General features: G+C 42.1%; 1 protein-coding gene across 2 annotated transcripts; it reads right to left on the bottom strand.

Moving 5' to 3' along the window:
* Positions 1–2,353: 2,353 nt before the first annotated feature.
* Positions 2,354–22,214, bottom strand: LOC118006369 (UDP-glucuronosyltransferase 3A1-like). 2 transcript variants are annotated; one of them, XM_034998999.1, is made up of 7 exons: positions 22,121–22,214; positions 19,564–19,665; positions 12,034–12,148; positions 8,536–9,067; positions 6,104–6,335; positions 4,378–4,597; positions 2,354–2,630 (listed from the first exon to the last, which is right to left on the bottom strand). In XM_034998999.1, exons 1-7 carry the CDS (start codon positions 22,212–22,214, stop codon positions 2,354–2,356), a joined length of 1,572 nt encoding a protein of 523 aa, XP_034854890.1. The 2 variants fall into 2 exon arrangements, with proteins under 2 accessions (XP_034854890.1, XP_034854891.1); XM_034999000.1 differs by lacking the exon at positions 19,564–19,665.
* Positions 22,215–24,046: the final 1,832 nt, after the last annotated feature.

Below are 24,046 nucleotides of genomic sequence, written 5' to 3' on the forward strand. Positions count from 1 at the left end.
TACATTTATTGCTCAGAGAGTTTCTTTGGAAAGTAATTTACTGGTGATAAGTGTTAGTGTCCCCTAAGTGTTAAGCCCCGCTGGAGGGCCAGGTCTTGACCTGAAGCACTGAACCTCTAAAGGTCAGTCTATTATTCTGAATGGGCATCACAACTAGGACTGGGTGTTGGGCACCAAAAAGTTCTATTCTTATGTTTCAAATTATTCATTAGAAAGATTTTTAAACTCTCTCAATATTATTCCATTATTTCCCTTCAAGTTCTCTCTCAGTTTGGCCTAGGTAGTCCTTGAGGCCATGTGATTACATGCATACACATTCACCATTATCATCTGTTCAAGCATTCTATCTTCCCAATGAAAAAAATAATTTGTATTGGGAAGGCACCATTGAATATTAATCTAATCACATTACTTCATCTACAAACCTTATTTCAATCCCTCCAATTGTCCGATTAATATCCTCTGTTGTGATATGAATTCGCTGGTGCAGGAGTCATCCAGGATCACACACTGCATGGAGTTATCAGGTCTATTCATCTCCTATAGTGAGGATTGGTTCTCAGCCCTTCTTTGTCTTTCATGTCATTGATATTTTTTGAAGAGTACAAGCTGCTTATTTTGAATGATGGACCCCAAGTTGGGTTTGCCTGAAGTTTCTCATTATACTTCAGGTTATTAGGGAGTTTGGTGGGAATACTACGAAGGTGGTGTTGATTCCATCTCAGTGAATCACAATGGGAAGCACATGATGTCAGATGGTCCTATCATTAGAGATGATAACTCTATCCCTTGTTTAAGGTGGTGTTCACCAATATTCTCCACTGTAAAGTTGCTATTTTTTGCCCTATAATTAGGAAATAAGATGTGGGGAGACATTTTGAAACTGAAATTCCATTTCTCATCAAATTTCTCTCATTTTATCATCTTTTATATTTCTTACGTGATTCAAGTATTACTGTCATAGTGGCAAATTAATGATTTTTTAAATCAACAGAATCCTGGGAACTGCCATAGTACTGGACCTGAGGCCCCAGAGCCTCACACAGAGGTCCAGTACTTGAGGTCTCCATGACTACATTTTTAAGAGTGTTAATCTCGAGAAGGGAATTGTGGGAAGTGAAAACCACAGCATGAGCTATGGCCCAAAGGCAGGCTCCATGTCTAAGCAGCAAAAGGGGTGCTCTTCACAGGAGGGACTCGGGACACAGACCACAGGTGGAGTCCTGAGAGGCCACACCTGGCTAACTGTAGGACAGAGACCAGGCTTCCTGAGCTTGGAGGTGAGGTGAAAATGAGGTGCAAGAGAAAAGGCCAAAATGAAGAACAGGCCAATATCTTATGTCATATTATAAAAAGTGAAAAAAGCAGAAAGAGGGAGAGAGACTGAAAAGTTTCTGAGATGGCAAGTATATGAACCAGACTAAGGCCATCTTGAGAAATTCCACCACGATAACTGCTCTGTGGCCTAAAGCCTTCTTGAGTACAGCCCCTTCCTCCATTCTTTTCTTTTGTTTAACACACCCTTAAGTATACCCTCCAGGCAAAGCTTCCTTGATCTGCTCAGGATATGACCCCTCCTGGTAGCCCCCAGTATGTACTGCCCAGTCTTCAGGGCCATAAAAGCAGGTCTAACTGGAGATGGTGTTGTGGAGCTCTACTCATCTTGTGGCAGCCCAAGACAGGCTTCTGTTCATATGATAATTGTTTATAATAAACCATTTCTCATCAAGCTGGACCTGTTTGCCTTTTTCTTCAGTCTCATGGCTTCTTTGGCCTTTGAAGTTAGTTTTGCATATACCTCCCTTTCAGAGAACAACAGGATGACTTGTCAGGGTGTTGTGTCTAGGAACAGGGAGTGGGGAGGAAGATGAGGGCTGTCTGCTGAAGGTTTGAGTCTCAGTGAGGAGTCCACTGATGAGGGTTAAGAAGCCTGAGATCAAATTCATAGACACAGAAGTAGAACAGGGATTTGCCAAGAGTCAGGGGTGGGCGCATGGTATGGGGAGTTATTATTTAATCAGTGCAGTTTTAGTTTGGGAAGATGAAAAGTTCTGGAGATGGATAGTAGTATTATTTAAACCACAATATGAATGTACTTAATGCCACTAAACTCTATACTTAATGGCTAAAATGGTCAATTTCATGTGATGTATATTACCATAATTTTTTTGAAAGACCCCCAAGAGCGCTTCACAAGAATTTCTAAACAGAGGCAGAAAATAGTGAAACACAATTCACAATTTGTGTGCCAAATCAAGTGCCAATATAGGGAAGACACCAGGGGTGTTCTGTGCTAGGGGAAAGCCTTCTACAACCAGTGGCTCCCCAAACACCTGTCAAGGCTGCACCTCCATCAGGCCTTCTTCAGCTTCCTGGCCCCACACAGCCACCTGGCCACCACGCCCAGCAGCTTCCCACAGAGCCACAGGGTGCCCAGGGTGACCAGCAGCAGGAACAAGAAGACGTCCAGCAGGTACTGCTCATGCCATGGCTGCTGCAGGCCGTGGGGCTTGAGGTGTGCCGCACCCCCTGTCTGGAGGATGTGGTCGATCCAGCCCACCAGCCTCTGAGCAGGGGTCAGGGGGTGGGAGCGCCTGATGATGCTGGCGGCCACTGCTGCTGACTTGTACCTGTTGGCAGAGACAGAGGCAGGGCGTTACTCATGTGCTCTCAGAAGTCTTAGAGACCTCGTATCACACATGCGCACACACACACACACACACACACTTTCATCTATATGCACAAAAGACTCAGTTTCAAGGAAAAGTTGTTGGCCTGGCTTTGCCACAGTCTACCTGGGTCCCATGGAAAAGTTCAACCTGGTCCCTCCATGCAAAGATCCATGCCTAGCGCTAAAAGTGCTAATCTATAAAAACTGACTAAGTCTTATAAGGGCTAGTCTCTACCCAAGGAGGCTTATCACATACTATAAATAATTATATGTATAATAAGCAGCTATTTTGTGCTGGTGTCTGGGCTAGATGTCAAACATGACTCTGGGGACGGGGGCCCAGGACAAGGCCTGTACTTTCTGCCTCTTCAGAGCATCATACTGGCCAGCACTGGCTTCATGGGCTGCAGCCCACACATTTGCACAAGACCCTATACTTAGACAGGTCCTATGCTTGCTTTAATTCTCTGCTGTCGTTTTCTTGAAATTCTTAAAATTTATAACAATGGGCTCCACATTTCCATTTTACTTTGGGCCCCACAAATTATATACCAAGCCCTGATGTGCAATGTGTAGGGACCATCCCAGCCCAAATGACACCATCATAGGGCTAGCAAATTATGGACATTTCAGATCTAGGTCTTTGAATAGCCAATGAAATTCACAGACTCATTCTTCAGAAAGTGACCATTTGCTCTTCATGAGATACCAAACATAATGAAATGTCTGAGGTTATCTGACCCTGGAGCTTACAACTTTTCTAGGGTTAAGAATCATAAGCTATGTGGGGACTTCCAGTCATCTAACAAGAACTTATTTGGGTCTCCTTTGTGCAAGGTAATATGATAAGTCTTGAGTTCTGAGTCAGTTTATGCCCTTGAAACTTTAGGTTATTCAGTCCTTCTTATTTATAAGGTAGAAAGAATAAATTTTTCTCTTCATATGAGATCACTGTACTAGATGGGAATTTACCTAAGAAAACATAGGACCTTTTACTGCCTCACTTAACGGAAATTCATCCAAACCTACTTTAGCAGGCCCTGTGCTAGGCCCTGGGAACACCAGGGAAAACAAGAGACACACTTGGCTGTCCAGAGGAGCTAACTCTCTACTTTCTAGTGTGAGGGACACACAATAAATTAAGACAGAAAAAAACTGGGTTAGTTACTGATCCTGAGAAGTGTTAAGAAGGAAAAATGAATTATGATTGAAGAGGGTGGGAGAGAAGAGCACATTTAGGCCTGTCAGACAAAGACCACCTGCCCCTCTGAGGAGAGGACATTGGAGATGACTCTGACTGTCATGAAGGAGGCAGCACTGTGAAGAGAAGGGAAGGATGGTTCTAGGGAGCAGCACTGACAAAAGGCCTGAGGCAGGAAACACTGTGACATATTGGGGGACAGAAAGGAAACCTCCTGACTCAGTTGGAATTCTACTATAAGCACCCCCAAAATATAAGACCTCTCAGAGACCCTGTGTAAGTAGGTCAGTGTCCTCCCAACACTTAAGGCAGAAATGTTTTCAACATCTAACCCAAATTGCCTAGTCTTGTTCTCAGAGGAAATACATCATCTGTAAGCATCACCCACATATTATTCCGTGTCTCGGATGTTTCAGCTTTTATTGCAAAAAAGTGGCACACAGTGCCCTTTGTGTTGGATGTCTTCATTCAGTCTAAGTGACCACAAGCCCAGAGAGCTTCATACCTCTTGTCTTCTATGACTTGCTTCATCTTCAGAGCCAATGTCTCTGCCTTGATCTGCTTTAGCTGGATAGAGACACCAAACTTTTTGCCTTCTACATGGTTCAGATTTGCAGGCTGGTCTCCAAAAAGGGGAATCCCCACCATGGGTACACCATGTTGGATGGCCTCCATTATGCTATTCATCCCACCATGGGTGACAAAAAGACGGATGTGTGGATGAGCTGTTTCAATTAAGAAATAGAGCAGAATATTTCAGAATGACAAATTTCAGAATGAAAAGTTTCAGAAAACCACGGAAAACAGGAAGGGTAGAAGAAAATGCCAAGGGAATTTCAAAGTCTGTTGGAGCCATTATAAAGATATTTTGCTTGGGACATATCCAAGGTGCATGTTACTAACATAAAGGATTCCAAACCTTGACTTTTTATGAAAATTCCTTGCCCTAGCCAGAACCCAGCTAAGACTCAGACTCCGGGGACTCTCTAGACAATACTCCTAAGCAAGGCACGTATCTCTCTCCATCCATCCATCCATCTTTCTCTCTAACATCCTAGTCACTCCCTTTGTTTTGCTCATCTCTATTTTCTCATTGTGTCTGTCTCTATCTCTCTCTCTTTCTCTTTGTCTTGAGCACTCTTTTCTCACCTGCCAACTTATTTCCCTCTTCTCTGAATTCCTGACACATTCACTGGCATCGTAACTCATGTGGCAATCATAAAATTTATACTATATGCATTTTCTCCTCAAATACATGATTAGCCCCTTGAAAGCAGAGACTAGACCCTACACTTGAGTATTTCCATTTCCAGCATTTCCATCCCATCCTATTTAAAGCTAACTAAGATTATTGTTGAAAATGAAGAGTTTGTCTCAGCCTGTGTCACTCAACTGGGATGCACATCAAAATCTCCTTGTCTCTTCTTTGAAAGGTGCACCATGTGCCCCACTCCAGACTTAAAGAATTAAATTTGCAGAAGAGGAGCCAGGAATCTGTTCCTTCAATTCCCCAGGTTATTTTGAGTCATTATCTTGATCATGAGCCTTTGATTCTGTCAGTGGCTATGGGAGTAAGTGGTCTGTAAAAAGCAGCACTGGGCACAAAGAAAACCTATTGGGGGGGGGGGGGTTGGTGAGGGAACTCTCTGGTTCCAGAGACAAAATGGACCAAGTAACTGATTATGAGGTTATTCATCTTGGCACTCAGGTATTTTGGCGCATCCTGAAGACACCATTGGCATCAGTGCTGTGAAGCTATGAATTGCTCCCACCTTAATAACTAAGAAAGATGTGTTTGTGGGAGGAGTAGGTGTATGTATATACATGTAAGTGCATGTGATGAACAGTTACTCTTGAACCACTAAATACAGTGGCAACATCCTTCCGGTATGTTTTCTTTAGAATCCATAGGTTGTTTCAGATTGTGTTTGGGTGACCCTGTTCAAGACCAAATGCAGTAGGTCAAGGTGACTTTGATGTCTGCCGACATCTGGCCTGGGATAGAAAACAGTGAAGGGGAGATGGCTGTTTGGGCACTGATCTCATTAGAAGTAGGGTCTGATGCCCCAAGAACTCCAGCTGGCTGCTCTGTTCCTGCCTTCTGCAGACTTACCTTTAGCTATTAGCAGCTCCTTCTAGTGCAAATGGGATTGCCCTACTAGAGGTCAGAGCCTGATGAGTTCTAAAAATATGTAAATGACAAGGGTGAAGCAGACCTGGGCAGTCCTTACCCAGGAGATCATTCTGAGGAAGCCAGTTCACAATTTTCACATTTGCTGACAATCTGATGTCTTTGGGCCAATGAGAAGGCTTATATTTCCATATAACCCCCTGAGAGAGATGAGCAAAGGCACTGTTCATCTCCCTGAGAAGTTCCTGGGCTTGAAAGTTGCTCACCATGGAGCCCAGGGCCACAAGGACAAAACCAGAGTCTCCAAACTTGGTGATAAAATTCTCAAATTCCTGGAGAAAGGTAAGAAAGGAAAAGGAGGTGAGCAAATTTGTTCATGAAAGCCTAGACAGCCATGAAATGAAAGCCAGATATTTACTGAACACACCCTCTTATCCTTCTCTGAGCAAATAGCCCCTGGCACAGCTCAGTACCCTGTGCATGGTGCTTATGCCCATGGTGTTGGTGGGAATATCTTTCTTCTTTAAAATCCTGATGTCAGGGCCATCCTAGACCCTCTGCTCATCGTAGGTCAGTGGAGACATGGTCACTTGGGAATTTTCCAAGGCCACCAGAAAATGGTAGTATAGGAAGAATACTGGTGGGGTGTTAGGGTCCAGCAGAGAGAGGTGCTACATCTGAGGCTACATTGGAGAAGCTGGGAGAAGGCCTCTAGCATAAGTATTAGAAATGGAGAAAGGCTCCTGACTACTCACACTCTGTACCACGTACAGTGCTTTGCTCTGATACATTGTGATATTCTTATTAACTGATCTTTGTAATTTATCTTCTGCCTCAGTGGCTCACCCACACAACTGCAAATTATATCCACATAAGAAGATAAAAAATGGTAGTGCCCAGTCCTAACTCCAAACTTGGGCAGTTTATTTTTTAAAGTCCTCAGGCAATACTTAAGGAAGGTTGGGATTTAATGTTGTAATCTTGGCTTTAACACAGTTTTGGTCAATTCTTGCTTCAAGTATTTCTTCAGACCCTGACTCTGGACTACTGGAGCCCCCCTTCCCCAGCTTCTAGACCCTCATCCCTGGAATGATTCCATCCAGCATAACACTGCTTGATTTACCATCTCAAAGGACCACTTTGACTACAGCTTTGTTGTTCTTTTTAATTAAAAAAGCCACATGAGACACTACGTAAAAACTGGAAAATATAGAGAAAATTTTTTGAAAAAAGCCTCTTCTTCTCACAGCCATTACAACCCTTACTTCCATTATGCTCCTGCTTAACAATCCCCTCCCCCTACCCTATAACGAAGGCCTATAACCCACCTTCTTATCAAGTAAAGTCTCCTGCAATCTGGCCTGGCTATATTTATGCAATTGAATCTTCTGGTCCAGTCTAGCTAGAGTCACCAAAGGAACCCAGAGTCATGCCTATCTTATTTTTACTTTGACACTCTGAGCTATTTGTTCTCTCCAACTGGAACTCCTTCCCTCCCTAGCTCCATCCATAAAATCCTGCCATCAACTCAAAGCCCATCTAGCCCATGGATCATTCTCCAACTCTCCCTGCTTACTCACTTTAAGGTCAGTCGATGAAGGGTGGACGCTTGGGGGCCTGGAAGACCCAGGCCAAATCAAGTCTCCCTCGCTCCGAAATGAATGGCAGTGGGAAAGTCACTTATGCCAAGTCCCTGTCTCCTTGTTTATAAAAATGGAGATCATCATACTTCCCTCCAGGTGGCAAGATATTAAATAAGATAAATTCCATAAAATGGCAACCCAGTGCTGATAGGCAACAGGAAGCCAACTCATCTTAGCTCCCCTCCCTTTAAAAACTTCTACTGCAGGAGTTCTGAGTTTATGCCTTCAAACCAGCTCGGCAGCTTTCACAATTTACAATGCCCAGGACTGACCCCAGATCAATCAAATCAGAAGGTCTATGTGGAATCAGGAACTAGGGCTCTACAGGCTGGGGATGCTGGTGATGATGTCCACAGTTCTTACTGTCAGTCCCACACAGTCCCACCTTGGTTACATAGTATTGTGTGTTTCATTGTGACTAACTCATCTCTTTAACAATTCTCACACGTAATGGATGCTTGCCCCACAGTTACTATACATATGATCATACAAAATGCACATGAAAATATTAACTTATTAAAAGCCTTATCCCAGGGCACCTGGATGGCTCCGTGGAAAGAGCATGCAACTCTCAACCTTCGTGTTGTGAGTTTGAGCCCCTTGTGGGGTTTAGAGATTACTGAAAAAAAAAAAAAAAATGAAAAGCTTATCCCACCAGCGCCAGAACTGAAGAGGATCCCGGGTATACTACGTAAGGAGGTCCTCAATCTCAGGGTTATTCAGTCCTAACACTATAATTGCATGACCCTGAAAGTGAGTCTTCCTTAAAAACCATGTCTTAGGTGCACTTGCCTCACCCTACTCTGTCCCAGTTCCCACTGGCATGGGAGCCACCAACTCTGCACTGCAGAGCTCTGCATGAAGTCCATATTGAGTACTAATCACTTACTTGTGGCACTTGTTTAACAGCTCTGGCCATTAAGCCTCCAACATACACAGTGTTGGGAAGCAGGGGCCGAGCAAATTCAAGGGCAAAGTCAGAGTTAACAAACCACAGCTCTGCTTTCTTTAGGAGATGAGACAAAACTGGCCTAGAGCCTTCTGGGAAATGCTCTCTGATGGTGTTGTCATACACAGACTGGATTTGCCATTGGCTTATGGAAAAATCAAAGAGCATCAGAAAATTCTTCACTCGACCCCAGAAGTCCATGTGGTCACTTAGGAAGGAATGGAATACTGGCACATAAGACAAGGGGTTTGGCAGTCCAATATCTATAGTGCCAAACGAGGAAGAGAGAATGGACACAAATGGTTTTCCAAGCTTCTCGGCAACCAGGAAAGGACAGTAGTCAAAATTTTCAACTATCACTAGGTCAAAGTTCTCATTCTTTAAGGTGTCCATGATATCCTTTCTCCTTAGAAAATGACTGCACTGAAGCCCCAGTTGCTCCATAAAGCTTAAAAACTTTCCAAATGTGTATCTGTAAGAAAGAAAAGAAGAATGGTGAATATTCACTGGAGTTGTTAATTTCACAATACATAAAGGAACCTTGGTCTACAAAGAAAATACCGCAGGTGAGCAAGACCACATCTAGCAGCAGTGCACCTATTCTACCACTGTCCATAAATACCCTCATCTCAGTTACTCTGAGAACATGCTCTGCTCTGGAGAGTGTTCCCTTCCTCCCCTCCTCTTCCTTCTCTCATCCAAATCCCAAGCACTCTCTATGCCACTTTATTCAAAAAACTATGACTTTGAGTTCTTAATTCTTGAAATCCACAAGCACAACTGAATTATGTTAACTGAAAACAAATTGTCACTGTTGGACCTTCTGCTCTGGGAAGCTTCTCTGACCATAGCAAATCTCATAGAAACCTTTCTTTCTTTCTTTCTTTCTTTCTTTCTTTCTTTCTTTCTTTCTTTCTTTCTTTCTTTTTTTTTAAAGATTTTATTTATTTGACAGAGAGAGAGACAGCGAGATTAGGAACACAAGCAGGGGGAGTGGGAGAGGGAGAAGCAGGCTTCCTGCTGAGCAGGGAGCCCAATGTGGGACTCGATCCCAGGACCCCGGGATCATGACCTGAGCCGAAGGCAGATGCTTAACGACTGAGCCACCCAGGCGCCCTCATAGAACTCTTTCTACTTGATAAATTCTGTAATGTTCTCATTACCATTTCTTTTACACACTGACTTTTTATGAGTGATTTTCTTGTTTACTCAGCCAAACTGTGGAAGTCACTTGATGACACAGTTCCATAAATATTGATCATATAGGCTATTTTTAAAAATCACTGTATTCTAGGGCATGTGATGTGATGAGCACTGGGTGTTATACGCAACTGATAAATTATAGAATACTACATCTGAAAAAAAAATCACTGTGTATTCTAATGTGATAGATCACCTCACCGAAGGGACTATTTTATCACATTAGAACTCAAACCTCAGCTAAGATGGGAATTTCACCTTTCTATGCCCACAAGTTTGGCAATGAAAGAAAAAGAAGAGAAGAGAGGGAAGAGAAGAGAAGAGAAGAGAAGAGAAGAGAAGAAGAGAAGAGAAGAGAAGAGAAAAAAAGAAGAGAAGAGAAGAGAAGAGAAGAGAAGAGAAGAGAAGAGAAGAGAAGAGAAGAGAAAGAAGAGAAGAGAAAAGAAGAGAAAATAGAGAAAGGAAAAGCAAAGCCAAGCAAGGCCTGGTTAATAATAAACATATTATCAGCTTTTTTACTTCAATGCAGATTGATATGTCCAGAGAAGAGAGTGATAAAGAGTATTAACATGTAATTAAGACTTTGCCCATGGGAATATTCCAGGGACCTATCTCCTTACAAGGCTCTCCCATCACTGCCTATATAGAATATGACTCTTTCCTTCCTGTTTGTACACCCATGGGGAAATAGATAAGAATGTCCACCTGCACTTTAAGGTATCAGAGGTAACAAGTGCAAAAGCTCAAGACATCAGTGGCCTGCTGGCTACATGGAGGACCAAGAGAATCAATACCCTGGCACCCTGTAATTGTACACTACTGTACCATTGCACCCCAGATAGAGAAGGACCAGAAGCGAAGAACTTATTAACAATATACAGATCTCTGCCTGATATTTAGGAACAACTTCAAGTCATACAATGGAAGTAATTGGCAAAAATCATCCTTGGCTGTGTATTTTTGAAGATTTCATGTAACAAAGGAGCGTGATTGTCAGATATTTTAGGTAATTTCAGTAGTGTTGTAAAAATTCCTAGGATATATTGCATTAATCATATTTAAAATTAAGCTAACAAACAGAAGAAAATGTTTAAGAATGCATGGTTACCTATGCCTGTCTCCAAAAATATTACATTAAGGGAGAAGAGACAAGGCATGTATTTAAAATATATAACTAACAGTGCAAGATAATATAGACTAAGTATCAAATGAATAGGTTACATCAGACCTAGACAGGAGGGACTGTGGCTTCCCAGTTTAAGGAAAAAGACTTTCTGAAAAAAAGTAAATGTAAGCAAGATCTTGACTAGTAAGTAAAATTTTCAAGGTAAAAAGAAGGCAAGGCCACTGTAATTATTCAAAATAGGCATGGATTTTTGTCTTTCCCCATTTATGTCTAAGACGAAGGAGTTATGTGTTCCTTTCCATTCAGATAAGGCAAAAGGAGTCATGTCTTATTTTGCATAAGACTGATGGCTTTTTACAAGGACTTTATATGGCCAGGTGCCTGGGTGGCTCAGTCGGTAAAGCATCCAACTCTTGATTTCAGCTCAAGTCATGGTCTCAGGGTTGTGAGATTGAGCCCTCCATCGGGCTCCATGCTCAGCAGGGAGTCTGCTTGAGATTCTCTCCCTCTCCCTCTCTCTCTCTCTGGCTCTTACTTTGCCCCTCCCCCCACTCCTGCTCACTCCCTCTCTCTCTCTCTCTCTCCCTCTTTCTCTCTCTCTCTGGGTTGCCCCAGCATATAAATTTTTTTTAAAGGACTTTACATGACCAGATGTTCAACTACTACAAAATCAATGTTCATAAGTCTCCCCCACCATGAATGGAATATATGTGAAGAAAAGAAGGAAAAATAAGTGGAAGAAGGTCACTTTCATTTCCCTACCAACAGTGATAGGTTGAGGTACCTATACTTCTGTGTTGGGGAGGTTATAAGCAAAGATGTAAGAGAAGTGTTGAAAGGATGTCCCAGAAGGAACAGCCTCTACTTTCTACAGAAATCCATTCATGGAACAGGGACAGTGCAGAGCAAAGAAGAATCTCCAGTGACTGAATTGGATAATTTGGTGTGAATACTTGTTTCCCCAACCATCCACTCATCATGTATCCCTTCATCTACCCACCCATCCATCCATCCCTTTCTTATGTCTTCAGTCCAAACATCCATCCATCCATCCATTCATTTGTATCACTAAAATTGACTCTTTGGTTCAAATAATTAAAAATAACAATTACCTGTCACTCAAAGCTTCTCCCATAAGAAAATCAAAATTCTCCTTCAATCTTTTGTTATAATCTTCAGGTGGAAGCCAAGAAATAACTTGGTATGATTTTTCCTTCTCTTTAAAATCTAAAAAACACCCATGGGTTAAAAATGTTAAGTATGTCACAAAACATGGATTAACATTAGTGTGATAAGATCAATATTTGTTTGTTCAAATAATTTTATATTTATTTGAATGTTTGCCTTTTGAACTATTTTTATATGGTTTGGTTGCATTCTCATTCATTCAATCTTATAAAATGATAACATGTATTGAGAACCTTACACTGATTAAGGAGTGCTTCTCAATTTAAAGTTATGGAAGCTTCCATTTATTTTTTTAATATTTATTTATTTGAGAGAGAGAGAGCACATGTGAGTGAGGGAAGGGGCAGAGGGAGAGAGAGAGCAAGGAAGAGAATTTCAAGCAGACTCTGCTGGGTGCAGAGGCCGATGAGGGGCTCAATCTCAGGACCCTGAGATCATGACCTGAGGCGAAATCAAGAGTCATATGCTTAACTGACTGAGCCACCCAGGCGCCCTGGAAGCTTCCTGGGATCGAGCCCCACATCTGGATCCCTGCTCAACAGGGAGCCTTCTTCGCCCTCTCCCTCTACCCCTCCCCCGTGCTTGTGCTTTCTCTCTCACACTCTCTCGCAAATAAATAAATAAAATCTTTAAAAAAATTTTTTTAAAGCTTCCATAAGCTATAGCTATTTGTCTCATTTTACAGATGAGAAAACAAAGGTAATTGAAGATACAAAGGTAATTATCTTAAGCAAATTAGGATAAGTGGTGAAAATTGCACACATAGGAAGTGATAAAGTCTGTTTGATTCCAGAGCCTCTGCTCTTTCTGTTTTAGAAAAGCTCATTTTCATTATTTAGAGTGATAAATCCAAATCGTTTTTTGATTCAGTAAAAAGTACAAAAAAGTACTAAGAAGCTTACATAAAATAGTAGACCTCTGTACCTCTACTTACCAGCATGACTTTTCCCACATATCCATGTGTAATGAAAAGCCTGAGTCCATTTATGATGTTTGACTCCTGACAGTTTTCAAGCCCTATCTCCCACTCTCTCTTCAGTGTTTCACTTGGGCAAACTATTAAGAAAGTCAACATGCTCCTACCCTTGGCCATAGTGGAAGTTTCAAACCATGCAAGTAAAGACCAATAAGGGGGAACCCTCAACACATCTCAACTCTCTACCCACAATGAAAACTCAAACTAGTCATCCCTCCCTCCTCTGGAAAGCCATTTTTCAGATTGACTTAGGAGCCTTTCCTACTCTTCTTAAAAAAAAAATAATAATAATAAGCCTTATTATTTGAGTAATAAATATTCCATACTCTCTTATACTTGTATGCTTTCATCAGTCATAACATCCAATCAAATGTGTGTAAACTGGGGATAGATTAATGCACAGTCTTACACATTGAAACTACCAAGCCCAATCCTAGTGAAAGTACTGCTATCCAAGTATGTTCTGGCAAATACTTTGCAATCATAGATTTGGCTAGTAGGCTCTTCAGTACCTATGTCAACAGACTCTCAACATCAGTTTGCCTTCACTTTGGAAAGGACACAGTGCACCTTTAACTAGTTATCCATGGGGTATTTCAACATCCTACTATTGGCCACAATTTTATTGGCAAAATCTTAACCATATCCAACTTTCACCAGGAGCCCAGGTAGGACATTATATTGAAAATATCCCACTCTAAGGAGATTCATTTGACATACTTATTCAGGACAGAGAAACATTCCCACAGGAGTGCACAGAAAGGGATGTGCCATTGCCCCACACAAAGCTCAAGGCCTAGGACATTGGTTAAATTCCTAGGAATTATTTGATCATTTAAGGCCTCTCTATCCATGACACTATCAAGAAACAACTACTGGGCCACCTGGGTGGCTCAGTTGGTTAAGCATCTGACTCTGGCTCAGGTCAATCTCGGGGCCCTGGGAATCGAGCCCCAAGTTGGGATCCCCTTTGAGTGAAGAGTCTGCTTCTTCTTCTCCCTCTCCCTCTGCCCCTCCCACTGCTTGTATGTTATCTCTCTCTCTCTCTCAAATAAATGAACCAAATCTTTATTAAAAAAAAAAAAAAAGAGGGGCGCCTGGGTGGCTCAGTCGGTTAAGCGTCTGCCTTCGGCTCAGGTCATGATCCCAGGGTCCTGGGATCGAGCCCCGCATGGGGCTCCTTGCTCGGCAGGAAGCCTGCTTCTCCCTCTCCCACTCCCCCTGCTTGTGTTCCCTCTCTCGCTGTCTCTCTCTCTGTCAAATAAATAAATAAAATCTTTAAAAAAAAAAAAAAAGAAACAAATATTGATTCATAACACCACAATATCTCATGAAGTCCAAAAACTTTTAAGCCTTTTTGCAATCTGGAGGCAATATATTTCTGATTTATACATTTTCCTTAAATCCATTTATACTTATTTTTGAAAATCAGCCCACTTTGAATAAGGCCAAATAACAAAAAGATCTAAAATCTGTCCAAACTACAATACAATACGCACTGTCATTAGTGCCCCCCACATTTGCATTCATTATAAAGGCTTCAGCAACCTCTTCCCATGCTTCCTGGAGTTCTCTAGACCACCTGTTGATAGCAGTATTAGTCTCCAATCTCTACTGTAGTAAATGACTATAAACTTATTACAAATTTATTATCTTATAATTCTGGAGATCAGAAGTCCAAAATGGGTCTCACTAGGACAAGAGCAAGTTGTGGGCAGGCCAGCATTCCTTTTGGAGCCTCTGAAAGACATTCTCTTGCCTTTTCCATCTTTTAGTGATTGTCTTCATTCCTTGGCTCATGGCCTCCTTTTGACTGACAATGACATCATCCATCATCTGACTTTCCTTCCATTATCACATTTCCTTCTCTTACTCTCCTGTCATCTCTCTTTTTTTTAAATCGGTTAATTAACATATAGTGTATTATTAGTTTCAGAGGCAGAGTTTAGTGATTCATCAGTTGCATATAACACCCAGTGCTCATTACATCAAGTGCCCTCCTTAATGTTCATCACCCAGTTACCCCATATCCCTCCCACCTCCCCAATCATCTCTTTTTTTTTAGAAGGACTCTTGGAACTATATAGAGCCCAAATGGATAATCCAAGACAATATTCCCATCTCAAAATCCTTATGTTTATCACATCTGCAAAGTTCCTTTGCCATGTAAGGCAGTATATTCATTGGTTCTAAAGATTAGAGCATATCTTTGGGTGGGGACATTATCTTCTACCACCATGTTCTGCTTTCTGGACCTCAAACACTCATGTCCATATCACATACAAAATATAATCACTCCATCCCAACATTCCCACAAGTCTCAAACCATCACATCACTAATTCATAGTTCAAAATTTCATCTTAATGTCATTAGCTTGAATGTCCCAAATTATATTATCCAAATAATTCAATAAAGTATGGGTGTGACAATCTTGATACGATCCATCTGTGGACCTATGAAAATTAGGAAATAAGTTTATCTGCTTCCAAGAAACATTAAGATACCAGTTACAGATATTATCATTCAAAGTGGAACAAAATGGAAGGAAAATATGAATTTCTGGTCCTAAGAAATGTTGACATCCAACTGGGCAGACCATGTTAGGTTTTAAAAACTGGAAATAACCTGCTGTGACTTGAAGCTCAGCACTGTAAGCTTGAAGTTCTACCCTTTGTACTCACTGCTTCACACTCAGACTTTTCATTTGTTCTTCATGAAAGGTAGCATAAGTTCTCAGCTAAATAGTTTACGAGTGTGTTTCTGAGTTCAATGACCTTCTTTCATGTCACTCTTTCTCTGTCCTTTTGGTCCAAATTGGCAGTATTTATCCTGTATAAAATTCGCAAGTACCTTATGGATCTTCTGGGTATATCATGGGAATTCACTCTGCTAGACAAGAGCTGCTACACAGATCTTTAAAAAGAATTTCACCTCTACTTTTGGCTTCAGCCAACAGGGCTGAGGGGACTCATGATTCACACACACAATATTTAAAGAGCTCTGTGAGACTGAATATTCTGATCTATTCAGAGGCAACAGCAAGAGGTTATCCAGACACACCACTGGTTTTCTCTTTGCTGGCAGCAAATCCCCTAATTTTAGACTCTTTTGCAATCTGGATAGGCTGAGAATTTCCCAAATCATGAAGTCTTCATTTCTTTATGCTTAATGGTTCTTCCTTCAATTTATCTCTTTCCTCTCACATTTTACTATAAGAAGCAAGAAATCCTTACCATCTGTATTTTTACCAGAAGTGTGTTTATGATGATTTACATATTGTCTCAGACAACACAGATTTTCTCTACCATGCTCCTTACTTCCTTCTTAGTCCTCATTAGCAGAGTTCTTATATTTTTTATTAAGACACAAATGACATGTAACATTACATTAGCTCCAGGTGTAAAACATAATGATTTGATATTTTTATATATTGCAACAGAGTTCCTAACATCCACATTTCTACCAATAGTCTCTTCAAGACTATCTAGACTTACTCTATCATGCTTCTTAATATTTTTCCAACCTCTATCAATAACCCAATTATAATGCCAGATATTGGTTGGAGCAGTAGTGTATGTGAATATTGAAAATCTTTGCTTCTTCAATCTGATATCATTTCTTTATTAAAGTAGTAAATAAATGAACAAGATGGGGAAGTGTGTCCAAACAAGGAGTTAATAAATGGTTCAAATGTTACAATGCACTGAAATGGGCATCAGGCCAGAAATAATAACTCAATCATGTGTTTTCCCCATTTGCAGACATCTAGTCAAGCTCTATTCCTAAGGTAAAGAATTAATACGCTGTTTCAAAGCCTCAGAAATACCTGTGATTGGGGAATATTGGAAGAAACTCTAGACTTTTAAACCTGGAAACTAAGGATAAAACTGAAGGGATCCAAAAGAAGACATAAAAATGGCCAACAGACACATGAAAAAATGCTCGACATCACTCGACATCAGGGAAATACAAATCAAAACCACAATGAGATACCACCTCACACCAGTCAGAATGGCTAAAATAACAACTTAGGAAACAGACAGATGTTGGTGAGGATGCGGAGAAAGGGGAACCCTCCCACACTGTTGGTGGGAATGCAAGCTGGTGCAGCCACTCTGGAAAACAGGATGGAGGTTCTTCAAAAAGTTGAAAATAGAGCTACCATACGATCCAGCAATTGCACTACTGGGAATTTATCCAAAGGATACAAACATAGTGATTCGAAGGGGCACCTGCACCCCAATGTTTATAGCAGCAATATCCACAATAGCCAAAATATGGAAAGAGTCCAGATGTCCATCGACAGATGAATGGATAAAGAAGATGTGGTATATACACACAATTGAATACTATTCAGCCATCAAAAAAAGGAAATCTTGCCATTTGCAATGACATGGATGGAACTAGAGGGTATTATGCAAAGTGAAATAAGTCAGTCAGAGAAAGACAAATACCATATGAATTCACTCATATGTGGAATTTAAGAGACAAAACAGAGGATCATAGGGGAAGAGAGGAGAAAATAAAACAAGACAAAATCAGAGAGGGAGACAAACCATAAGAGACTCTTAACTCTAGGAAACAAACTGAGGGTTGCTGGAGGGGAGGTGGGGGGGGCATGGGGTAACTGGGTGATAGGCATTAAGGAGGGCACTTGATATAATGAGCACTGGGTGTTATATGCAACTGATGAATCACTAAATTCTACCTCTGAAACTAATTAAAAAAAAAAAACTGAAGGGATCCATGAACTCCCCAAATTGTTTATAGATTTTTGTGTACATATATTTATTAAAGGGGTAGAAGGTCTGAAGCTTTTATTAGTTTCTCAAAATTCATGGAAACTACCAGAATTATTTTTTAATCAATCTAAAATTTTAATTTAACTTAATTTCATTAAAATTTTTAATTAAATTTAATTGCAATTTTCAAAATTAAGAATAACTACCTTGAAAATAATACACTACAGCTATTTAATCATGTCTGTGGTCAACACAGATGCAAAAAGATATGTATATAAATAACGTTCAGTGATGAATGCAGAACCTAATCTAGAAGGTGATTTAAATGATTTTAAGTAGGGACTCAAATAGATATTGGTACACCAGTTTTCATAGCAGCATTATTCAAAATATCCAAAAGGTGGAAACAACCCAAATGTCCATCGACAGATGTCTGGATTAACAAAATGTGGCATATACTTACAATGGAACATTATACAGTCTTAAAAAGGGATGGAAATTGTGATCCATACTACAGCATGGATGAGCCTTGAAGACATTATGCAACGTGAAACAAGCCAGACACAAAAAGACAAATATTGTATGTTTCTACTTAAATGAGATATCTAGAATAGCCAAATTATTGAGAAATAAAGTAGAATAATGGTTACCAAGGGCTGCCCACAAGGGGTAGTTGGCAGTTACCATATAATCAGTACAGAGTTCTCATTTGTGATGAGGGAAATGTTCTAGAGAGCAACAGCAGTGATGGTTGCATAACAATATGAATGTACTTAAAGTCACTAAACTTAAAAATCAAATGTTTAAGAGGTCAATTTTATGCTGTGTATATTTTACCACAATAAAAATCTTGAAAGAAATTTTCACAGAAAAAATTGTTTTAACAAAATCTGAACAACAACAAAGCCTGATCACCTTCAAAGTTTTATAATTTTTCAGAATTTTATTCCCTGAAGATGCTGCTTAAAACTGCATCTTTTTTTAAATCAAAGCCTGAGAAAACTTCAGATTGAGCAATCCAGAGCTTAAAGTCCTAAATCCACCCAACACTATTATTAACCTGCCATATCACCTTAAGCAAACCATTTCAGTTCTCTGGGCTGCTGTTTTCTTGTCTTTCAACAGAAAAGAGTTGATAAGATTTGCTCATTTTAGCTAAAATTCATTGGATTCAATGATTCATTTAAGAACGTCCAACATCATTATACACAAACTGTTGACCAGGCATTGATTTTTCTAGAAAACAAAATCATCTCAGTGATAGATTCTGATCTTAGCTGGATAAATAAGGGATTTCTTAAGAAAGTTTTCTTAGATTTCAGATACCATACAAGGAGAAAGTGATGTATGATATAAAAAAAAGGAATCTGTGATATAAGAAAAGAAAATGGCATGTTTGGCTGAACACTCTGTTCACATGCTTTCAAGCTGTTATGAAGTACCATTTACCAAAATAATCTGCAATATATGGAGGGTTGCTTGGGATGAAGTGGAAGGCAAGGTAAGGGGGGAAAATATGGGACTACAGAGTGTGGAGTGCTGGGAGATAGAGCCAAGAAGTTTTCCAACACCTTACATTAACACACACGCAAACACACACACACACAAACACACACACACTTTTCATTCTTTCAGTCCAATTAGATTTTAAAAACAGTTTTCTAAGCAAAAGGTATTGTTTTACTCTACACTTTGCATAGAGTAGAAGAAATAAAAAAATGGTGAGAAAAGATACCTGATATTAATGAATTTCCTCTCTGGTGAAGCATAGTGACATTATGACCATGATCTTGAAGAATTTGAGACACCCGGTCCAGCAGTAGATGATGGCTTCCACCTAGGAACAATGTACAACTTCACTTTTGAAATGAGGATAATAAAATGCCTAAAGCTGATAGGTTAAGAGATCCAGGAGATGAGAATTAGCCGACAGAAAGCTGATGGTGAGTAGAGGAAGATGAGCTTCATCTCCATTTGGGTAAGCCCCAGCCACTCACCCAGGGCCCAGTGGCCCAAATCTTGATTTTGGCAAACCCCCATCAGATCCTCATTGTGACTCCAGTCACAAAAATGACCAAACATCAGTGTGACAAAGCTTCTCTGCTTATGCCTTAAGGAATTCCTGATCCTAAGTATATGCTAATTTTAGCCAGGCCTTATGGAGATACTGTGCTCTAAAGAAATAACTGTACTTGTGTAAAGTGTGGCACAGGGCTCTATATGAGCGTGAAGGATTCCCAATGGACAATTAGTCAGAGTTTGTTCTGGAATCTTACTCTTTGGAAATCTATGCTAGTGTAGGAGGCAGAAACATGCGAACTTGAATATCAGTCCAAGAAAGAGCCATTGGACCAGAATGAAGCTGAGCCACCACTTAGAGCCAAAATCCTTGAGATTCATATACACTTGGCAGGATGTTTCTCAGTTGGGGCCTGAATTTTGCTGAACATCAAATTAAGGCATTCCGAATAACTGTGGGCCCTTGAGGTGGAATTACAGGATCCTGTGTGCATGAGAGACTGGGGCATCACCCATCCTAGGAAAATCCTGGGATCCTAAGGAAACAGAAGCTTGATCATCTGGGGAGGTACAGGTTCTATCACACTAAATCTTATCCAAAACCATATGAATCATGGGACATTTGGTTGAATCTATGAGTCTCAGTAGCAGAGAAAGTCAGACCAGGAGGGAAGGAATAGAATTTGCCCAAGTTGGGAAGTGGGAGCTGTTTGGAAGATGCAAGTCCCGGCATGACTGGGTCAGCAGAGAGGGATGTCGGACTACTGCAACGGTGTGTATCTGTGGAAATTACCGGAAATTACCCTAGTTTTTAAAATCTGTGCTTGTGTTGCCTGAGGTAACACGGATTATATAAAACACAAACTCCTACTCCCTCAGGCTCCCTGTTCTGGCTTCACATTTAACCCTTGGAAGAAAAGGATACGCGGGAGAAGCCAGCCCGCACGCGCGGCCTTTCCTGAGGGTCTTGGTGAGCCCGGTACATTCTGGGCCAGAGGTGGGGCTTCCAACGCCTCCAAACCACACCCGTTCCCTCTCAGAGTCCAGAGGACACACGCTTTGAAGAGGTGAGGGAGCTCTTTGGTATCGCCAGTATTAACAATCAAAACGCGACAAAAAAAAAGAGTTCAAAAGGAGTTATAGGGTTTCTTAAAGAGTTGTTTTTTTTGTTTGTTTGTTTTTTTTAAACCCACTGAAAAGTGCGCGAGACTGGAAGCTGTGGACAGGCTGGTCTTGGGATAAGAAACCCCAACTAAATTCCTGATGTGTACCATTAGGGAGGCCTGGTGTGCTCTGACAAAAGGTGCCTGATGTCCTGACCCTTAGTTTCCTGTTCAGGAAAACACTGTGGGGGCTAAATGCGATTATTTATGGTTCTTTCCAGCTCTAAGATTTCCCCGATTCCCAGTGATCTATACACAGTTACGTAAAAGAGCCCACTGTGGATGGAAATACAATCTTGGGAAAGCTCCATCTTATGATAACCCTTTATCCTGATCCTTGTCCCTTTATCTTATGATGACCCCTTATCCTGATCCTTTTCCCTTTATCTCTTTTCCTTTTCATCTTCTATTCCCTTTGGTGCAAAAGTAAAGGAAGTAAAACTGGGGCCACAAAATGCAGAATTAACAGTCTCCCGAATCCTTCAAACACTTCCAGCAGCACTGGTGAAAGGAGCGGGCATTGGCGAGACCCGAATGTCCAAGGTCCAGTCCCCAGCCCTGGCCAGTTCTCCAAGTTTCCTCGGGATGGATAGCACTCCACCCTCCTAGGTGTCATTGAAATACCTTCCCTGCTCCACTGTGGCTCCCATGCAGTGTCAGAAAATTAGTGCTTCTGCCCCCCATAAGCTCCTTTCCCTGGCCTCCAAGAGCCTGCACAAGCTCCTACAGTCTCTATTGGCAATGGCTGCGCGCCACCCAGAAGTTTAGGGGGAGCCTCTGAATTTGCAGCCCGCTCCCTGGAGGAGGCAGCCCCGGGTCTCCAGCACTGAGAGGGATCGCAAACTTCTGGACCCATTTCCCGCGCCTAGGAGAGCAAATCTGAGTAGGAAGAGCGAGGAAAAAGTATTCTATTTTCTCAGGAAGTTTCTTCACCTCTCGGTGGTAGGGGCCCCTCATTGCCCCACAACCCCCTCCTGCCTCTTCCCCCTCTAGCCTGGGACCCAAGCCCAGTCTGGAAAACCACCTGGAGTGACCCTCTACCCAGAGCTATTTGACTGAGCCTTCCCGCGGGTGTCTGGGACGCGCCTGATTCTCCCGCCAAGCACTCACCCACCAAAGACAGAGTTAGAATTTTGGCGGCCTCCGAGAGCAGGAACCCAGGCAGAAGGAAGCCAGCGAGCAGCAGCGCCCGCTGCCCCGCCATGCTCGCTCTGCTGTGAGCCGGGGAGCCCAGCCCAGTGCGCTGAGCCCTGCGCCCCGCGCCTCGCACAGCGCAGCGACCTGTGCGCCCTGGGGACACGCTCCGCTCGGAGCCAAGGAAATGCTCTGGCGGGCAGATTGGGAAGACGTGAGAGATGGACCCCGCCTGTGTTCTCTTCCGTTTGCGGTTTCTTGCCCTTCTGCTCCACCACCCAGGGTGCTTGCTCCACTGGCTAATTTGTCCTCACCCTTCCTAACCCCGGACATCGGGAAGGAGGGGTTAGTGAGCTCTCCTTAACCCCTCTCTGTCCGCGGAATCGCCACACTCTCCGCAGAGAAGGTACTCTGAACCAGGAATGCGGGGACCTCAGGAATTTGCTTCCAAGATAGTTCCACCTCCAGGTGACCCGCACCCATCCCCATTTTAGGGACCCTTCCACGAATTTTCCCACCTCCTAACTGCTCTGGTGACCTCATACTGTCACCCGCATACTCCATTTCCCTAGATATTTGCTTAAAATCTCTGAGACGCTACTCCCTGGAAGTAGTGTCTACTCCCTGGGAGTAGCTTGTGTCTACTCTCTAGAAGAAAACCCCCAAGAGAAGTCGACCTCCATTCCTGGATTGTGTTCTGAAGACCTCTTAAGGAGGTCATTCATTCATGAAGAGGTGCTAGAGTCCTAACTCCAGAAGTCCAAGTCTTTACCTGGAGGTTTGAACCTCTAAAGCTGAGATTATAATTCTGAATGAGAATTATAAAATAGGACTGGGAACCTTACCACAGTCTCCTCAGGCACCAAACTGAAGACATCTTGTAATTCTGCCTCTTTGTAATGTCAGCCCTGGCAAGGACAGGGCATGGAAACCCCAGAAGGCATCTTTACATTCTCTATCCCCAAAGCAAACCTCTTGTAAAGGTTTTCAGTGCAGCTTCCCTTACAGCCTGTCACAGGTAACAGAATTCTCTTTTCCAAGGGGCAGGGGAGGATAATTCTGTGAAAACTTTTACTTTCCTGATCAAAGAGCTATATTTCTTTGAAAGCTATATTATATAGCTTTCTGAGCTTTGACAAGAGTTTACAGGAAAGGCAAATAGAAAATGAAAGGATTTGTAAAGTACCCATTTTAGGTGTGATTCCAAGTGGTAGAGGCAGGAGAGAGGGAAAGAGGCTGAGAAGATACTGGACGTGGAGGCTGGAATGGTTCAGGCTCAGTGCTTCGAAGAGAGGCGTGACGAGGAAAGTGGCCTCAGGGCTTAAAATATGAAGGCCACTGTTCCAAATTACCCTGGGACAAAATCACAGAACAACCCTTGCTGACTGGCACATAAAGAAGGCCATAAGGGCTGAATAAAGAATTCCAATTCTAGGAAGAAGCCAATGAGCAGGAATTTGCAACAAAATCAGCAAGTGGATATGATGTGGGGGACAGGAATTGCCAGAATCGCTGGGAATTTCATAAGAAATGGTAACCCCCCCCCATACTTTGTCTCCTAAGGCTACACTTGGCATCAGGTCTTCTTCTGTTTCCTGGCCCCACACAGCCAGCTGACCACCACACTCAGTAGCTTCCCACGGAGCCGCACATTGCCCAGGATGACCACCGGCAGGAACAAGATGTTGAGAAGGTACTGTTCATGCCGCGGCTGTTGGAAAGTGTGGGGCTTGAGGTGTGCTACACCCCGTCTGGAGGCTGGGATAGATCCAGCCCACCAACCCCTTGGGTGGGACAGGAGGGAGACGGGGTAGGAGTGTCTGATGATGCTGGCAATCACTGCTGCTGATTTGTACCTGTTAGCAGAGACAGGGCTGGTGACAGCATTAGACGATAGGTTCT

The sequence above is a fragment of the Mirounga leonina genome, unplaced genomic scaffold (assembly GCF_011800145.1).
Source record: "Mirounga leonina isolate KUSES-001 unplaced genomic scaffold, KU_Mleo_1.0 Mir_96, whole genome shotgun sequence".
Classification (NCBI taxonomy): domain Eukaryota; kingdom Metazoa; phylum Chordata; class Mammalia; order Carnivora; family Phocidae; genus Mirounga; species Mirounga leonina.

What these genes read in the sequence shown, in the direction of transcription:
- LOC118006369 (XM_034998999.1), bottom strand. Translation starts at nt 22,214, where the DNA reads ATGGCGGGGCAGCGGGCGCTGCTGCTCGCTGGCTTCCTTCTGCCTGGG. An exon ending in AGGAAATTCATTAATATCAG is followed by an intron (nt 12,149 to 19,563) that starts GTATCTTTTCTC and finishes GGTGTTTTTTAG; the next exon opens with ATTTTAAAGAGAAGGAAAAA. An exon ending in TCCTCAGAATGATCTCCTGG is followed by an intron (nt 4,598 to 6,103) that starts GTAAGGACTGCC and finishes TAATTGAAACAG; the next exon opens with CTCATCCACACATCCGTCTT.